The sequence below is a fragment of the Leucoraja erinacea genome, chromosome 14, assembly GCF_028641065.1.
Source record: "Leucoraja erinacea ecotype New England chromosome 14, Leri_hhj_1, whole genome shotgun sequence".
Taxonomy (NCBI): domain Eukaryota; kingdom Metazoa; phylum Chordata; class Chondrichthyes; order Rajiformes; family Rajidae; genus Leucoraja; species Leucoraja erinaceus.
In genome coordinates, this window is record NC_073390.1 from 27,794,228 (window position 1) to 27,814,148 (window position 19,921).

General features: G+C 43.2%; 1 protein-coding gene across 5 annotated transcripts in view; it reads right to left on the minus strand.

Moving 5' to 3' along the window:
- farp2 (FERM, RhoGEF and pleckstrin domain protein 2) overlaps positions 1 to 19,921 on the minus strand; it is a 144,433-nt gene that overhangs the window by 103,839 nt on the left and 20,673 nt on the right. For all 5 annotated transcript variants that reach the window (XR_008724562.1, XM_055645928.1, XM_055645924.1 and 2 more), the window contains exons 3-5: positions 11,945 to 12,049; positions 4,772 to 4,814; positions 67 to 145 (exon numbers count right to left, since the gene is read on the minus strand). Coding sequence is in view for 4 of the 5 variants with exons in the window: in XM_055645928.1 (XP_055501903.1) it covers positions 67 to 145; positions 4,772 to 4,814; positions 11,945 to 12,049 (227 nt within the window). In the remaining variant the exon portion in view is untranslated. The remainder of the gene's footprint in view (positions 1 to 66; positions 146 to 4,771; positions 4,815 to 11,944; positions 12,050 to 19,921) is intronic.

Below are 19,921 nucleotides of genomic sequence, written 5' to 3' on the forward strand. Positions count from 1 at the left end.
ACATCTCATGCATCATGACAGCAGCAGAAATCAACAACTATGATCTATTCAAATGCCCCTCATTACCTTGTGTACTCCTCCTGCAGCTGTCCAGGATCAGGGGGGAAGAACTTAACTGAAAGTCTGAATATTGTGTTCTTTGGTCCTGTGAAAAAGGTAACACATATTAAAGATATTTGGCTTCAATTATATGTTGAAGTTACTTCAACATCAGAGGCACAATTTCATTGAATGATACCAGAGCAAAACTGGTCAAACAACAAGATCAGAGTCAACAGCTAAATTTCCAAGTCACTTCCCTAAAGATCCATGGTCCAAAAGAAAAAATCAAGTTTTGCCGAAATAAATCATGATACTTGTAACTGCATAAACAAACATTCAAATTGCTTGTAGTAATGGGAATGGAATTGCAATGAACTTTGAACAAAGGCGTCGATGAGTAGAAACAATAAATGCAGATGCTGGTTAATATACAAAAGGACACAAATTGCTGGAGTAAATCAGCAGGTCGAGCAGCATCTCTAAAAAACAGATAGGCAACAATTCAGTCGAGACTCTTCTTCAGACTGAATCTAGGAGGGAGAGATCTGGAAAAGGGGCGAGGCAAGACAAAGCATGGCAAGTGATGGGTCGACACAGGCAGGAGGGGAGGTATTGATAGGCTGATGGTTAGAATAAAGGCCAGGGATAAGAAAGGAAGGTGTGAGACAAATTTGAAGAATTGTGGATTGTAGAACCAGAGGGAAGAAAGTAATGGGATGGGCACAGGGAAGGGGATGGATGAGGGTTTGTGAGAGGCTACCTAAAATTGGTGAATATTCAAATATTCATACCATTGGGTTGTAAGCTACCCAAGCGAAATACAAGGTGCAATTCCTCCAGTTTGCATGTGGTCTCATTTTGGCAATGGAGGAGACCAGGACAGAAAGATTAGTGTGGGAATGGGAATTAAAATGGTTAGCAATTGGAAGAACCAGTAGGCCTTGGCAGATTGCGTATAGGTGTTTAGTAAAACGATCAGCCAGTCTACACTGAGCCTCGCCGATGTACAGGAGTCCAGATCGCGAACATCAGATGCAGTAGATGAGGTCCAAGTCAAGTCAAGTTTATTTGTCACATACACATACGAGACGTGCAGTGAAATGAAAGTGGCAATGCTCGCGGACTTTTGTGCAAAAGACAAACAACAAAACAACCAAACAAATTATAAACCCAATCATAACACACATATTATTTTACATAATAAATAATGGAAGGAAAAACGTTCAGTAGAGTTAGTCCCTGGTGAGATAGGCGTTTACAGCCCGAATTGCCTCTGGGAAGAAACTCCTTCTTAACCTCTCCGTTCTCACCGCATGGCCACGGAGGCGTTTGCCTGACCGTAGCAGCTGGAATAGTCCGTTGCAGGGGTGGAAGGGGTCTCCCATGATTTTATTTGCTCTGGAGTTGCACCTCCTGTTGTATAGTTCCTGCAGGGGGGGCGAGTGAAGTTCCCATAGTGCGTTCGGCCGAACGCACAACTCTCTGCACAGCCTTCTTGTCCTTGGCAGAGCAATTCCCAAACCAGATGGTAATGTTCCCGGACAAGATGCTTTCCACCGCCGCTGTGTAGAAGCACTGGAGGATCCTCGGAGAGACCATGTCATTTTTGTTGTCATTACAATTTTATGCAGCAGGCATAGTCTGAGATTTAAAGGGAATTATCACACAGCATTCACTATTTGCTTACTGGATCTTATTTGAAGGACACAGAATCGAAAGATAAAGCAAATTACAAAGCAAATTATCTAAATTTGAAATTCAAAATATTTTAGTGCAAGCAGCTTGAAAAACAAACGATCAAGTGAGACTCACAAGGAACGAACAAAGATAAATTTAATGGACTCTTGGCCAGCATTTATTAGGATTTTTCAAATAATTCCAAGCAAAACGTAGGATAAACTTTCTTGTGCAGGAAAAAAATTTAAGTCACGAGGCCAAGCACAGAATCTGAGCCAGGGTCATACTTATTAATACGAAAGGATGATTCATAACGGATCAATGCTTCAGGCCATCTTCAACGTCATCGGGTGTCCATGTCATGCAATGCCACTGGGCCATGAATGCACTGGAAACCAGGCATTGTTGCATTTAAGACAAATGGTTTGCTTAATTCATTGAGACACTTCCCTTTTTATTTTAATGGATTTTAGTCACAGGAAATAAAATTTCCTATTTTGGATATCCATTGCCAATCCATCACTCTGGCTTAGTGGTGGATATAGAAAATAGCTCCTTCTGTTTTTCAACATGTATCAGCCCTCAGAACAGAAAGGCACACTGAGCTGTTTGCGAGAGATTTGCTTATTTTACACACCGCTATTCTGCATACACATTAAACTTTGACAATTCATGTCAGAATGGGAACTTCAATGATTTAGCTCGAGTCCACTAGAAACACACTTTACCAAGACAACTTTAATTGCATTCCTTTGGCGTATTTACTTGTCCTAGGCACTTGTCTTCTGTTTTCCAGGTATACCAACTACACATGGTTAATTATGTGACTTTGACTGCAAGTTTCATACCAAAAACATTAACAATGAATTGCAACTTAACCGTACCATCATAAGTCACACAAGGTTCAGTGGAACAAATCTACGTGTGGAAATAAATCACTGTCGCACATGAGCTCTTATCTAAATTACAAAAGACCATTGAACTACATTCAATGCACATCACCTTTTGGCAGACTGCAAAAATCTACCACTCGCTTATTGGGAGCTCTCAGTGAGCGGCAGGAGCAGACTGTCACAGGAGGATGTTACTAGATCTGGAGGGCTTGAGTTACAAGAAAAGGCTGTGTCTTTTTCCCTGGAGTATAGGAGGCTGAGGGGTGACATTATAGAGGTGTATAAATCAACAGAAATCAACTGCTGGAATCTATTGATAATTACAACCATGATTATAACATTTAGTGCAAGATAAAGTACGGTAAAGTCCGATTAAAGATAATCCGAGGGTCTCCAATGAGGTAGATGGGACGACAGGATCGCACTCTAACTGATGAGAAGACGGTTCAGTACCCTCATAACAGCTGGGAGAAAACTGACCCTGAATCTGGAAGTATGTGTTTTCAAACTGCTGTACGTCTTGCCTGATGGGAGAGAGGGGGGGGGAGAGCGAGTGACCGGGGTGAGACTGGTCCTCGTTTATACTTGTGGCCCAAACAAGGCTGCATGATGTGTATATGGTGTAAATGTGAGGTTGGTTCGTGTGATGGTCTCGGCTACGACTACAACACTTGCGGCCTTTGATGGAACTATTCCCAAACCATGTTGTGATGCATTCTGATAAAATGTTTTCTACGGTGCATCTGTAGAAGGTGGCGAGGGTTGTTGGGGACGTGCCGAACTTCCCAAGCCTTCTGAGGAAGGCATTGGTGAGCTTTCTTGGCCATAGCTTTGATGTGGCTGGTCCAGGACAAATTGCTGGTGATATTTATTCCTAAGAAGGTGAAGCTTTTCACCATCTCTACTTTGGCAACGTGTGTGTGTACTACTACGCTTCCTGAAGTCAATCACAATGTCTTGCTGACGTTGGGGGAGAGGTCGTTGTCTTGGCACCAGGTTATGAGGTTCTCAGTCTCCTTCCTGTATTACATCTCGTCGTTATTTGATATCCGACCCACTACGTTAGTGTTGTTTGTGAACTTATAAATTGTGTTGGGTTGGTATTTGGCTGGATTGGTATTTACAAGATCGGAGAAGCGAGCAGTGAGAAGCAAAATTTTCTGAATGTTGGAAGAGATGCGAGTAGATAAGAGTGTAGTTTGGGAAATTACAAGAACAATAGGAAAATAAATAATATTCTGATGGTAAGAAACTGTTAATTGTTGGTGCAAGGTGGAATCAAGATGTGCTCATCCATGAAATACAGGAAGGATATCGAAGCAATTAGTAAAGCAATTGGTATGTTGATCCTAATTGCAAATAGGCTAAAAAATGAAGTGTGAAGTATTTCTGTGATTGTAAAGCGACTTTTACCATTTTTCGCCTCTGATGTCCCAGAGCTGCACATCTATGAGAAGATATGTCACAGAATAATTACCAGCAGAAGATACTTGCTAACTTGACCATTTAGATTCTCCAACACCATTGCCCAGCACAAGTAGATTCCAAAGACTCCAACTGGTCCAGCAAACTATTTTTCTTCATGGAAGCACCATATAACCATATAATGATTGCAGCACGGAAACAGGCCATCTCGGTCCTTTTATTCCGTGCCGAACACTTACTCTCACCTAGTCCCATCTACCTGCACTGAGACCATAACCCTCTATTGCTTTCCCGTCCATATACCTATCCATCACACTCTTAAAATATCTTGCATTTTATCCTTGTTCCAATAGTTCTTACACGATTGCACTTGCATGTCAAGATATGTCTTTCGGTGCTTTCCTTTGCAAAGAAGCCTGAACCTAGCTCAATAATGGCATAATCTGGACCAATGACAAACCACATTTAACAAAGATCTAAAAAAAGGACGGATTGAGAATGATATCAGAATTGCGAGGCAGTGAAGATCACATGTGCACCTACAAAACATCCCATTCAAGCCCTGGCAATTTCGATACAATTTGCTGCAAGATCATCTCGAGACCAACAATATTTCCAAGCTAGGACACAAAATTAACTAATCAAATACAAAATGCACAAGATGAAAAGTTAGAAGGTTAAAATGCACAAGATGAAAAGGAGAATGAAAAATAAAAACGAGTGAAAGCACTTACTTTGCACTTGTTTCACAATAGGTTTTGCAGGTTCAAGCCATATCTAAATGAAAAGAAAACATGGAATGAACTAAAAGGCAAATTGAAAATTAAAAAGAAAGATGAAAATGAAATGCCAATTCAGCAATGTCCATTTAAAGGCCAGATTGATCCGATATAATTCTGATTTATTAGTACTAAACTGGCATTGCACCTGCCATGAAATATTGAAAAGGTACAAAAATGAGGTGTAATTGCATGCAACATAATTTTATCTGTGTATGAAAACAGCAACACACATTTACTAAAGATATACACGCTCACGCACAATGAATTTACTGATGCATTAGTTTAGATTGTCAAAATGATTGCACAACTTATCATTTACGATCACAGCAAAAATGGGCTGATGCCTGCGTATTCAGAATTAAATACAGAAATCCAGAAGCTGTCATCTACGATAGCCAGTGTCTCCACAACCTGTACTGTCAAAGTTCTGTCCAAAATAAATGTTATAATCACAAAACTTGTCAGAACATTAGCTGCTTTTTACATGCTGCTATTACTATAAAAATAACCATAAAAGCATTGTTTTAAAAAAAAAGGAATTTAAAAAATGGATGCTGTCTGTTCCTGAAAACCTGTTTTTACTTTTACAATTTCCATCTGAATTCCATGTCACTCCACTCTTGTTGGCTTTGTCCTCCACTCCTCTTGAGCTTTCTTTCTAACCCCCACTCCAATAATCAGTCTGAAGATTCCCGATCCGAAACATCACCTATCCTTGTACTCCAAGGATGCTGCTTGACTTGCTCCAACTGTCTTTCTTTATGTAAACCAGCAACTGTTGCTCCTTGTTTCTACTACTTGAAAATCTAATCTTTCCTAATCTGCAGCCAGTACTTAATGAATAACAAATTTTAATAATGGCAGTGAACATAAATTTGCACCACCACAATAATGCATTGACAGTGTATATTGGTGCTACAGTACAGACAATAAAAAAAACATATTATCATCACCACATCATTATGACCAATCCCAGCCTCTACAAAGAACCTCAACAAAGATTGAACCCACCTTATTAAATTTAAGGGGAAGCTGGACATTTCATTTAGACATGAGAGTGCAATAGAATTAGTTGGAGACAGTAAAAAATTCAATCACTTAACTGTTTGGCCAAGGAGAATTCTTATTGCTCTATTCCAATACTCAACTTTAAGGTCAATTAGGAACTGATTAGCAAACAAAAAAAAAAGAGATCTAGAACAGGAGTATGTACAACAGGGAAGGCACTAAAGAAGCCAGGTGTGTTCTTCAGTCATCTGCTTTTACAAGACCCATCAATAAAAACGATGGTGCCAGTTTTCTTTGCTGGATCGTCAGAGTTAGCAATATTAAATGCCCAGGTGTTAACGTCTTGGATGGCTAGTCCTGGGCACCTCTACTTTCTTATAAATTTAAAGAGATTAAACATGCCAACTCAAACATTAAACGTCTACAGATGTACTGTAGAGAGTATCCTGACTGATTGCATCATAGGCGGTACAAAAAATCCTATGCACAGGAACACAAGAATCTGCAGAGAGTATTGGACTCGGCCCACTTGCATAGCCCTCCCCACCACCAAAAGCAAAAATGGTGTGTGTTTTTTTTTTAAACAGGTAACTGCGGCTTGCCTGCTCCAAAAGGATTTTAAACAGCTAAATCCATATTTTTAGTCAAATATTCTTGTATGGAAATATTCAAATGCAAATCAATGCCCAAGCATCAGATGTCACATGTAAATCTTACCATATCAAACCATGACCTATTGGCACTAACATAATTGTAGTTTGGTAAAATTTAACATGTAACATTGAATACTTAAGAATAAATCAGAACTATTTTCCCCAAATCTTTTTTTTAAATTATAAAAAAAAAAATCTGCTTGGAGCACACAACTCGTGCCACAATCAATGCCGCAACTCGCACCTTGTCCAACTGTACACTTCAACACAAATCTTCATAAGTATTCTCCGTCAACCTGCAGCTTCTTCCACAGCAATAACAGTTCAATTGCCGACTATATTTGATGGTTTGATCACAGTTTGGTTTGATGGTGTGTGCACAATTAGTGCTGCTGTCTCAAAACTGAATTCAACCCCGGCCTCTGCCATTGTCTGGTGTTGTAGTGAGTTTGTACCTTCTCCCACTGTCCATCAATTACTCGTTCACACTAGTTTTACGTTATCCCATTTACTTATCCATTCCCTGTGCACTTGGGACAATTTTCAGAGACTTGTAAATCTATAAACCCACAAGTCTTTGGGATGGGGGTGGAAACCCAAGCATCTGGAAGAAACCGACGTAAATACAGAGAGAATGTGCAAACTTTACACACACAGCACCTGAAATTCCGATTTATCACAGGTCTCTGACATACCAGTCTCTACCAGCTATGTTCTCACAAGGAAGGGCGGACATTTTTCGAAAATAAAGTGGTTATCAAGGTGAAAATAGTATCTAAACAAAGGATTTAATCAAAGGTTTATTATACTGACAAAATAAAAGCAGCACGCTGAAGGATTGGAATAAAAATGTTAGATTTAGATTTAGATAATGAAAAAGTAGGTTGTATGAGTAACTCAATAACAAGCAGACTAAGATTTCTATAGAAAAAAACAAGTTAGCTAAAATCAATATGACCACTTTACAGGCAGACAGGAACAATATTGGGAAATAGAAAATTATATGTAAGAATTAGGAAGATTAAATCAGACAGGGTCTTTCAGAAATATACAGAAACCAGGAAACATTTGAAGCAGGGAATTGAGAAAGCCAGAAGGTATCATGAAATGTTACTGAGAACTCAGTTTAAAAGAGAATCCCAAAACTTTTTACGTGCACATAAAAACAAGGGGGTAATTAATTAAGAAGAGGTTAGGACTACTCAAGGATAAAGGAAGGATTTTGTACTCGGAGTCAGAGAATGTAGGTGATGTAGGAAATTAACACTCTACATTGATGTTCATCGAGAAGGACAGGAAGAATTTTAACAGTTTACCAATGTGCAAGACATTTTCTGATGGAGGTAGTGATGTTGGATCTCTTGAAGAGCATTAAAGTGGATATATCCCCAGGGCCTGACGGGATCTATGCCAGGTTATTGAAAGATGCAACATATTGTTGGGCCTTCAAGAAGATCTTTGTATCCTCTACAGCAACAGGTGAAGTCCTTGAGGGCTTGAGAGTAGCTAATGTTGTTCCTCGGTTACTCTTGGGGAAATTGTAGACCGGTGAACCTCATGGCAACATGAAAAGGAGATGGTGTCAATGGATGAGAAGTTGGATTGCTTGATGGACATGTCTAACCTCCTAAGCCTTCTAAGGAAGTAGAGGCGTTGGTGTGCTTTTTTAGCCATTACTTCAATATGGCTGATATTGTTGGTATGTACTCCTAAGAACTTGAAACATTCAACCATCTCTACTTCGGCACCGTCAATGTATACCGGGGTATGTGTACCGCTTAGCTTTCTGAAGTTGATCACAATCTCCTTTGTCTTGCTGACATGGAGGGAAAGGTTGTTGGCATGGCACCAGGTTGCGAGGTTCTCAATCTTCTTCCTGTACTCCATCTTGTCATTATTTGATATCTGACCCACAACGGTAGTGTCCTTTGCGAATTTGGAAATTGAGATGGATTTGTATTTGGCTGCACAGTAGTGGGTGTATAAAGGAGTAAGGAAGGGGGGGCGAGTACACATCCTTGTGGGATATCAATGGTGGGAATTATCTTAGAGACGATTTGTCACCTCTCCTCATGGATTGTGGTCTGTTGGTTAGGACATCGAGGATCCAGTTACAGAGGTGAGTTCCATGAGTTTGGATATTAGCTCGGATGGAGCTTGGAGATTACCTCAAATGTCAGCGAAGCATCACTCCCTGACGAGCTCAATGCGTTTTACGCACGCTTTGATAGGGAGAACACTGATGTCCCTTCCCGAGCCTCCATTCGCCGTGATGGCATTTCGGTCACAGTCACTGAGGCCAACGTCAGAAGATCCTTCAGAGGGGTGAACCCTCGGAATGCGCCTGGACCTGATGGTATACACGGGTGTGTTTTAAAAACCTGTGCGGACCAACTGGCTGGAGTTTTTACGGACATTTTCAACCTCTCACATCTGAGGTCTGAGGTTCCCACCTGCTTCAAATGGGCATCAATTCTACCTATGCCCAAGCAGGGCAAGGTGACATGCCTCAATGACTATCGACCAGTGGCACTAAAGTCTGTGGTGATGAAGTGCTTTGAGAGGCTAATCATGGTGCAAATCAACTCGTACCTCGATAAAAACCTGGCCCCACTGCAGTTCGCTTACCGCCACAACAGATCAACGGTGGATGCGACCTCACTAGCTCTCCACTCCGCTCTGGACCACTTGGACAACAAAAACTCATATGTCAGGCTGTTATTCATTGACTACAGCTCGGCATTTAATACCATCATCCCCTTCAAGCTGGTTACCAAGCTCTCAGATCCGGGTCTCTGCGCATCCCTCTGCAATTGGATCCTCGACTTCCTTATTCACAGACCAGTCTGTCCATATTGGTGGAAATGTGTCATCCTCGATAGCAATCAGCATGGGAGCACCTCAAGGCTGCGTGCTCAGTCCCCTGTTGTACTCACTCTATATTCATGACTGCGTAACCAGACATAGTGCGAACTCTATTATCAAGTTCGCCGACGACACCACTGTTATGGGACATATCACTGATGGGGACGAGTCAGAATATAGAAGTGAGATTGACCAAATGCCTCTCGAAGCACTTCATGATGGTGGTGGATGTCAAGGCCATTGGACAGTAGGTGTTAAAAAAACTTTCTCAAGTTCTCTAGACTTCATGTATTTCTTATAGTAAATTTAGAGGACAAATATCCATTGAGGATCTTATTTCTCACAGGGGTTATTCTCCCATTACCCTTTTTCCTTTATTATATTTACAAAATGTCTTTGTATTCCCCTTAATTTAATCTACCAAAGCCATCTCAATTTCCCTTTTTGCCCTCTCAATTTCCTTCTTAATATGCTCCCCAGACCCTAAACAGCACCAGGTAAATGCCTTATCATAGCTGCCTATACCTCATGTGTCTCATTTTCCTGGCCGAGGCCTCAATTTCTCTCTTCATCTAGGGTACCATGCTGCTTTACATTTCATTCTAACAAAAATATGCATGGCTCGAACTTCCATTATCACACATTTAAATGCATCCCACATTTCAGATGTCCCTTTGCCCACAAATAACCTACTCCAATCAACTTTTGCAAGTTCCTATATAATAGGAACGAAGTGGACCTCACTTAATTTAGAACTTTAACTTATGGACCAGCTTTGCCCATATCCTTAACTACTTAAAGCTATCAGAATAGTGGTCGCTGATCCCAAGTACCCACTCCTAACACTTTCATCACTTGTCCTTCCCATTCCCCAATAGTAGATTATGCTTTGCCCTCTCCCTTGTCAGACTCTAAACATTGCTAGAGGAAACTTTCCTGAATACCCTTGACAAATCGCACCTCATCTAAGCCCTGAGTACCATGGTGGTCACAGTCTATATTGGGATGGTTAAACAGGGGTTGTCCCCTGTTGTGACGACCCTATTAGTCTTGCAGCTGTCTATCCATATAGTCTCACTGGACAATTCTTCAGTAACGTCGTCTCAAGAATGAGGACCTTAAATCCCTTTATCTACAGAGTTATGGACCAAATTCTGAGAATAGTGCTATTTTGTCCAGCACAATTTCAAAGGAAAGGCACAAAATGCTGGATTAACTCAGTGGGTCAGGCAGTATCCCTGTAGAACATGGCTAGAAAACTTTTTAGGATGGGACCCTTCTTCACACTAATTGCAAGATTTCATAAATACTTTCCCGAATGCCTCATACATTGTGTAGCAATATTGCACAGAATTCAGGCAGTGACCAAACCACTCCAAGTTTCTAATATGTCAATCTTCAGTATTAACTACATTATTTTATTACAGTTGGAGCTTTTCTCTGTAATATGAGAAGGCAGATTAGAGCAAATCTCAGAAAACGTGCATGTTAAAAATAGAATTTTACATAACAGAAAGAGGCATTCAACTTAAAATCTGCACTGACTCCTTGAAACAAACTCAGATGACAACCTATTGCCCTTCTGCTGTTTTCTTGCCGGCATGCAACTTACAACCATTGCCCTAACTTTTGTCTGCATCTTTTATTTTTCTTTAAACCGCAAATAAATGTTGATCTCCATTTTCAAAAATGTAATGGGGTGTACTCTAATTTCCAAATAACAGACGAAAGGGAAATAAAAATATAGAAACATTGAAAAATAGGTACAGGAGTGGGCCATTCGGCCCTTCGAACCAGCACTGCCATTCAATATGATCATGGCTGATCGTCCAAAGTCAGTACCCCGTTCCTGTTTTTCCCCCATATGCCTGGATTCCGTTAGCCCTAAGAGCTAAATCTAACTCTTGAAAACATCCAGTGAATTGGCCTTCACTGCCTTCTGTGGCAGATAATTCCAGATTCACAACTCTCTGGGTGAAAAAGCTTTTCCTCATCTCAGTCCTAAATGGCCTGCCCCTTATTCTTAAACTGTGATCCCAAGTTGTGGACTCCCCCAACATCGGGAACATTTTTCCTGCATTTAGCCTGTCCAATCCATTAAGAATTGTATATGTTTCTATAAGATCCGCTCTCATCCTTCTAAATTCCAGTGAACACAAGCCCTGTCGACCCATTCTATCGTCCCGCCATCCCTGGAATTAACCTGGTGAACCTAGTGCACCTGGCGCACTCTCTTAATAGCAAGAATGTCCTTCTTAAAATTAGAAGACCAAAACTGCACACAATACTCCAGGTGTGGTCTCATTAGGGCCCTGTACAATTGCAGTAGGACCTGCTTGCTCCTAAACTCAAATGGAGAGATACTTGAAGAAATAAAAAATATACATGTAAGACAACATGAGCTCTATACCTCATCTAAAACTCAAAAAGCAAGTCACACAAACACATACACAAGATTAAGCACCAACCCTCAACCTTCCTGCTTGCAAATTACACGCCACTTGAGCACAGCACACCGACTTGCACAGATGCAATGAAAAGACATTTGTTGGGCTCACATTTTGACTGTTTTCAGGAGAGTTTCATGCAGTCTACATACCTCATTCCCTTGACTGTTACGGAACTCCAGTCCAAAGTAATCATTTTCAATGAGGTTCAGGCGTTGGCAGACTTCGTCCATCAGGGCCTGCCCATGAGCTTTTTGCTATGGAAAGCGAATCAGCAAAATAATTATAATCATAATAACAAATAACAACTCCTATTTATAAATGTATTCCAACATTTCATCACACATTAAATGCTCTTCTGAAGAATCATACGATATTTGAGAGAGATATACGAATGAAATTTTAAGACAGATTAATTAGGCTTAGATAAACACAAATGCTGCAGTAATTCAGCGGGACAGGCAGCATCTCTGGAGTGAAGGAATGGGTGACATTTCGGGTCAAGACCCTTCAGACTGATCAGTCTGAAGAAGGGTCTCGACCTGAATCATCACCCATTCCTTCTCTCCAGAGATGCTGCCTACCCTGCTGAGTTACTCCAGCATTTTGTCTGTCTTCGATTTAAATTAACATCTGCAGTTCCTTTATACATACTTAATTAGGCTTAGGCTTGGTGACATTATAACAATGATAGAATTTAAGGTTAGGGAATCAAAGAAAATGCTTGGGGTTTCCCAATATTCAGTTGGAAGCTACCTGTGGATGTTGCGGAGGCAGAATTTAAGTCAAATAGCAAAGGATTGAACAATCAAGTGGCCTGACATTTCTGGGTGCTGTGCACAATGCAGGATAGGAAGTCAATCAGTCGCTCCAGTGTCCTGAGCCGAGTGCTGTTGAAAGTCCAGGACTCACAAGGCAACAGGAGAGCAGTAATCACTGCTGACATTATTACTCAGTCCACAGAACTGGGCTTCAAACATAGAACAGTAAAGCACAGAAACAGACCCTTTGGCCCATAATGTCTGCCGAACATGATATCAATATGTACCAATTTTAAACTAGGCACCTCTGTCTGCATGTGATCCATATCCTCCCACTTACAACATATCCGTGTGCCTATTTAAATTTCTCTTAAACATCACTAACATATCTGCTTCTACCACCATACCTGGCAACGTATTCCACGGATCCATCACACTACTTTAAACAAATTATTGCCCTGTACATCTCAATAATACTAAGTCTTCTGGTTAATTTTCCAATTTTCTTCCAAATGCTAGGCAACAACCTTCCCATTTTTACACATCCTACACATTTTCCCTGACGAGGCGATAAACATCCTCCCGTCGTATTCCCACCTATATTTCCAAAATTTGTAATCGTTTCAAATTTTAAAAACAGCCCCAAAATGCACCCATTTCCGGAAAAAAAACGAGTGACATCACAATGCACTCGCAAGGCAGGACGCGACACTCGGGAGGGAGGGGCACTACAGCACTCGCGGTGAACGAGGAGTGGCGTTGAGCCTGGAGATGAGGTCGGGGCTTGCACTGGAGCCCAGGCGGCGGCTGAGCTGACGGCTGTAGTCTACAGCCAGGGCCGAGTACGAGAACCAGGACGAGTTCCAGGCCCTGCTCTACAACCTAGGTAGGTCATGGGGAGGGAATGGGAGTGAGGGGAGGAGGATGAGCGAAATGAGGAGTGAGATTGGGTGGAGAATGGGGTGGTATGGAAGAGCGAAATGGGTGGGGATGTGGAGGAGGGAGATGGGGAGGGGTGGAGTGAGATGCCCTCTCCCTATCTACCCTCACTCCCACCCTCTCTACCCCATCCCTCTCTACCCCCCCTCCCTCAACCGTCCCTCCCCCGCTCTACCCTCCTCCCTCTCTCCCCCTACCCTCCTCCCTCTCTCCCCTACCCTCCCTCTCTCCCTCCCCTCCTTCTCTACCCCCCCTCCCTCTCCCTCTCTGTCCCCCTCCCCCTCTCTCTCTGCCCCCCTCCCCCTCTGCGGCTCTGAGCCGCATCTGCGCAGTTGGGGGCTATGCGTGATTGGTACAATATTGCCGTGGGGGAACGTGTGAGTGGTGGAATCTTGCGTTGGGGGGAGCACACCAAATGGGTCTGCACTTGGTCTAGTCTCCTTTAAACTTTCCTTCTCCGATCTTTAGGCTGTGCCCTCTGGTCTTTGACATTTTCATCTTGGGAAAGATTCCAACGGTCTTCTCTATCTTTGCCTCTAATAATTTTACATACTTCTATCATATTTACCCTCAACTTCTGAGGCCCCAAACAATCCAAGTTTGTTCTTGTATCAATATCTTCTTGTAGCTAATACCCTTTAATCCAGACAGCATCCTGGTAAACATCTTTTGCACCCACTTTAAACCCTCCACATCCTTCCAGCATTGGGCCAACCAGAACTACACACAAAACTCCAAATGCTGCCTAATAAATTTCCTATAAAGCTGCAACACACCTCCTGACTTTTAAACTCAAAGCCCCGACCAGACCAGTTTTTTTAAGATGCCATGGTTGCGTGGGTGTAGAGCCTTACAGTGCCAGAGACTGAGTTTGAACGTTCTCCCCGTGACCTGCGTGGGTTTTCTCAGAGATATTCAACTTCCTCCCACTTCCTCAACTTCCTCCCACACTCCAAAGACATGGAGGTCATTTTGTCCCTTCCCACCCAAACCACCCCCTCTCCTGGCACTTTCCCTTGCAACCGCAGGAAATGCCACACTCGTCGCTTTACCTCCCCCCTTGACTCTATTCAAGGACCCAAGCCATTTTTCCAGGTGCGGCAGAGGTTCACCTGCACCTCCTCCAACATCATCTATTGCATCCGCTGCGCTAGGTGTCAGCTGCTCTACATCGGTGAGACGAAGCTTAGGCGTGGCGATCGCTTTGACCAACACCGCCTCTCGGTTCGCAATAACCAATCTGATCTCCCGGTGGCTCAGCACTTCAAATCCCCCTCCCATTCCGAATCTGACCTTTCTGTCCTGGGCCTCCTCCATGGCCAGAGTGAGGAGCAGCACCTCATATTTTGCTTGGGCAGTTTACACCCCAGCGGTATGAAAATTGACCTCCAATTTCAGGTAGTCCCTGCTTTCTCCTCCGCTTCCCAGCTCTCCCTCAGCCCACTGTCTCCGCCTCTTCCTTTCTTCTTCCCACCCCTCCACACCAGTCTGAAGAAGTGTCTCGACCCAAAACGTCGCCCATTTCCTTTGTTCCATAGATGCTGCCTCACCCACTGAGTTTCTCCAGCATTTTAGCCTACCCATTCACAAGTTCCGTTATCCCACTTTCCTCACCCTACACATTAGGGGCAATTTTACAGAGACAAGTTAACCTACAAAGCCAATGCGTCTTTGGGATGTGGGAGGAAACCTAAATGCTTGCAGGGAGAATGTGCAAATTCAACACACAGTGCCCGAGAACAGGATCGAACACAGATCTCTGGCGTACGAGGCAGCAAGTCCACCAGCTGTGCCACTATATTTTATTTTCCAACACGTAAAAAAATTATACATTGATAACTTTGGTTACTAAAAAAAAAAGAAACTATCCATTTTCAGTCTTAAATCTCTAAGTGATGCTATGTCCCCCTTTACAGCTACTGTGTGTTTTAATTTGGTTCAAGACTATGAGGCAGTACATTGGCCATAAAGTTGATGCCTAAAATTGCCAGAGACCCGGAATTGATCCTGAATATGGGTGCTGTCTGTATGGAGTTTGCTCCTTTTCCCTTTGATTGCATGGGTTTTCTCCGGGTGCTCTTGTTTCCTTCCACATTCCAAAGGTGTGCAGGAACCTTTTTCAGACCCAACCCAAAACGTAATATTTTCCTTTTGTCCAGAGATTCTGTCTGACCTGTTGTGTTACTCCAGCTTTTTGTGTCTATCTTCAGTTTAAACCAGCATCTGCAATTCTTTCCTACACACACGATACTATACGATATAATTTTATTAATCCCAGGAGGGAATTTTGTGTGTGTGTGTGTGTGTGTGTGTGTGTGTGTGTGTGTGTGTGTGTGTGTGTGTGTGTGTGTGTGTGTGTGTGTGTGTGTGTGTGTGTGTGTGTGTGTGTGTGTGTGTGTGTGTGTGTGTGTGTGTGCATATATTTATATAGTTTTATATTCATATATAAATATACAGTTTTGTTTTCTCGTTTATAACATTGTTTACAGAGTACTATGTTTACATATTCTGTTGTGCTGCTGCAAGTAAGGATTTCATTGTTCTAACTGGGACGTGAGAGAATAAAACACTCTTGACTTACGTCGCTAATGCGGGGGATAGAACTAGTGTACGGGTGATTGGTGGTCGGCGTGGACTCGGTGGGCCGAAGGGCCTGTTTCCACGCTGTATCTTTAAATTAAACTAAAAACACTAAAACCAGAGGAAATCTAAAGAAGGGTCTCTACCCGAAACGTCACCCAATTTCTTCTATCCCGAGTTGCTGGCTGCTCCATGGAGTTTAGCCGTAAAATTAAAACATGCAATAATTTTCACCCTACTATAGGTACCCAACAAGAAGCAATTAAATTTAAGGTAGCTCTTTGTTTCCCCAAGAATCCTTTTTTGTTTAAGTCCAAGTCAAGAGAGTTTTATTGTCGTGTCCCAGATAGGGCAATGAAATTCTTGCTTGCTGCAGTACAACAGAATATGTAAACATAATACAGAACAGGAGATAAATGTTTGGTGTGTCTATATACCATAGACACACACATCCATTTCGAATATTTTTGGAGGATCAGAAAACCAAGAAGCACGAGTTACTCCAGGGTGTTACTCCAGCTCCAGCGAGTGATTCTGCATTGGTTTTCAGCGGTCGCGGTGAGGCGGCGGCCGGGCAGCAATGGCGGCCAGATACCCCACAATGCAAAGGGAGGGAGAAAGTGGCTGACCAGTTGCAGCGTGGCAGTGGCAGTGCACATGTGCAGGGCAGCACATGCACACACCCACGGCCAATGATGTGTTAGCCAAAGATCCTCGCTATAGGATCTTTGGTGCTGGCCGTAGTTGTGCGCATGTGTAAGGCGGCCTGCTGTGCCGGCAGACGAGGAGCGGGAGGAGACCCGAGACACGGATACGGGTGGCGGGCGGAGACGGAGAGTGACAGAGAGAGAAAGATAGAGAGGGGGGCCGCTCAGAATTAAACAACAGGTGTCCCGGGTGCCAGACAAAATGGCATGGCTTTTAGGTTGCCCGGCGGGACTGTAGGTTGCCATTGGCAACTGGGCAACCGCTAATTTTGAGCCCTGCAAAGGGTCAATCTCGAGGCAATCAAATAAATTAAAATGCTGTGTAATTCTACAAATCCTTTAGTGAGTTCGAACGGCTGAAGAAAAATGTCCTCAATCCCACTAAGGCGATTAAGTCTGTTTCTCATCAGCTGTGTGCCACCATAATCATTTAAGAGGAATGAATTAACAATTTAATCATTGGACCTTGCAGCAGCTCTAACAGATCCCATTTTATAGTTTGCTAAAATTCACTTGAATTGTTCATTTTGCTACTGAACCAATATGTATGTCTTAAAGCATCTCATTTACAGTGTAGAAAACAGCTCCATAAGTATTAAATCAGCTAAAATATTGCTTGCATATTTAACCATTCTACACTGAACGAAGGTTCTGGTTACTAGTTACTAGTTACATATGCATTCAACAATGGGGTTCAAAACTGAATTCCAGCTTCTCTTAACCAAGATGTTCATTTTGTACTTTTGATCTTTCATATTTTCCATATTTTTCTTTTAAAATCTTTACAATTTCTGAAATTGTACTTTGATGGTGTTGAACTCGCAACCCCCGCGAATGTCCTCATGATGTACTTTCAAATTGCCACACAGTATAGGAATCATGAATTTTGCAGCAAAAAGGACACCAGGGCATTGTGGAAATTACTCAACCGATACAGGGAATTCTGCTATAAGATGTTGATTGCATCCTAAGAAACCTAGTGTTATAGAAAATTGCATTATAAATTGTGTCAATGGGATTAGGGGCTACTGAGTTTCGGATTGGCAATAACAAAATTATATTTCTTTCATTTTAAAAATAAGGACTTTTCAAAAGCAGTAAGTTTATCTTTGTTACTGCAAACTAAAAATATTAACGGCTGTAGGTTTATGTTGTTTAATAGAGTATCATTGCATGTGTCAATGGATTTGATCGTTTGTCAATTTCAATAGCCACTCACAATTAGAGTAGTAGCTGTGTTTTCCAGAGACAATGCAGTTTGATTACTTTGGGGAGGTTACACGGAAACAGATTTTTTTGTTCCCTCTACTGTTTGAAATTGAAGACAGCTTTTTTCAAATCTATCTATCTATACATAACTAAAACTCTGGTCTTGTGTTCTTCCGGATTGCGGGGTTTTTCTATTTGCAAAAAAAAGAAAAAAAAGGTACGCGATAGCGTTACGATTTTTCACCAGGTTACTCACCGTTCTCCTGTGCTGTGTGCTCCCAGTAACTTGTCTATCTCCTCCCCCATCACCGGCAGCGGGCGCGGGGGGGGTTCAGTGGAGGCCTTGGTCGCGTCTCTTTCTCCTTCATCACTCACCCCTCTCCCCTGCCCGCCTTCTGCTGCAATGGCAGTCCCATCTACCCATCACCCCCACCCCCCGGGTCCGTCTCCTCTGCCGCCGCCGCTGCGGTTACTCAACCTCACGGCCTTCTCGGAGATCTTCTCCACCAGCTCATCGAAAGTTGTGATGCCCACCGTGACGAACACCGACTACATTCCCCCCCTCCCCTCAGCCCGGCAGCAGGCAGGCGAGGGACAGGCCGAGCGGCAACGGCAGACAGGACGGGGTGGGCCGAGCACTCATCCCCCAGCACTCCCTCCCCCTCCTCTTCACCCGCTTTTTTCCCCTCTCCTCCTCCCTGCCCCTAATCCCACCCTCACCACACACACACGATGCAAACTGGTCCAATCGTCAAGTCAATGGGATCTAAACCACAGATAACAATGAATGACCTGTGGAGGAAGGGACTGCAGATGCTGCTTTTTATGGATGGAGGGAGGGTAGGGGAAAGGAGAGGGACCCAGATAAGGAAGGGATTGTGGGGAGGGGAGGAGGAGAGGGGAAAGATCCTGGGGAGGTGTGGAGGGAGGGTGGGATTGAGGGAGAGGAAGGGGTAGGGAGAGGGGGGAAGTGGGGGAGGCGAGGAGAGATGGGGAGGAGGGGGAATAGAGGGAGAGGAGGAGGAGTGGGGAATAGAGGGAGAGGAGGGCAGTGAGAGAGGTCAGGTGGGATAGTGAGGTGGGGGGGGTGGAGTGGGGGATAGGACGGAGGGGGTAGGGAGGGGAGAGGAGGAGTTATGGAGGGAGGGAGTGACTGAGGATAGGGGAAAGGAGAAGGAGGGAGCGGTGAGGGTGGGATTGGGGGCAGGGAGGAGGAGAGGGGAAAGAAGAGGGTGAAGAGGAGGGCGAGGGAGTGCTGAGGGATATGGGGAAATGAGCCGTGCCTGTGCAGTTGGGGGCTATGTGTGAGTGGTGTGATATTGCATTGGGGGTGACGGGTCGCAAGGGGGAACGGGTGAGTGGTGGAATATTGCATTAGGGAACGGGTTGCGTTGGGGGACCAGGCTTCCCGTGTAACAGGCACCCAACGGGTCCCACTTAGTCTAGTTAATTTATAAATGGTTATCAAGTTCAGAATCAAATTTGCATTATAACCGATTCAGCCTGGACAATGCAAATAATGTTTCCTAATTCATAACTTGCAAGATATGTGCTTCATCTATGGAAACACGTTATTGCAAAACAACATGACTTGTATTTAATAAAATGTACCAAGGAGGGATGCCGAGCAGAAAACTCAGAATCTGTTGACACAGTTATTTCCTATTTATCTTTACTGTTTGTGGCCAGACTGCAGTGGTGCAATATCCTACAAGTGTATAACAGTGTGGGAAATTAACCAGATATTAACATCAAACTATGCAGCATAGGAATTGGCCCTTCGGCCCACAACGTTAATGCCGAACATGATGCCTAGTTAAACTGATCCCATCTGCTTGTACATGATCCACATCCCTCTATTCCCAGCACTTCCATGTGCCTATCTAAAAGCCTCTTGAATGTCATATCTACCTCCACCAACACGCCTAACTCT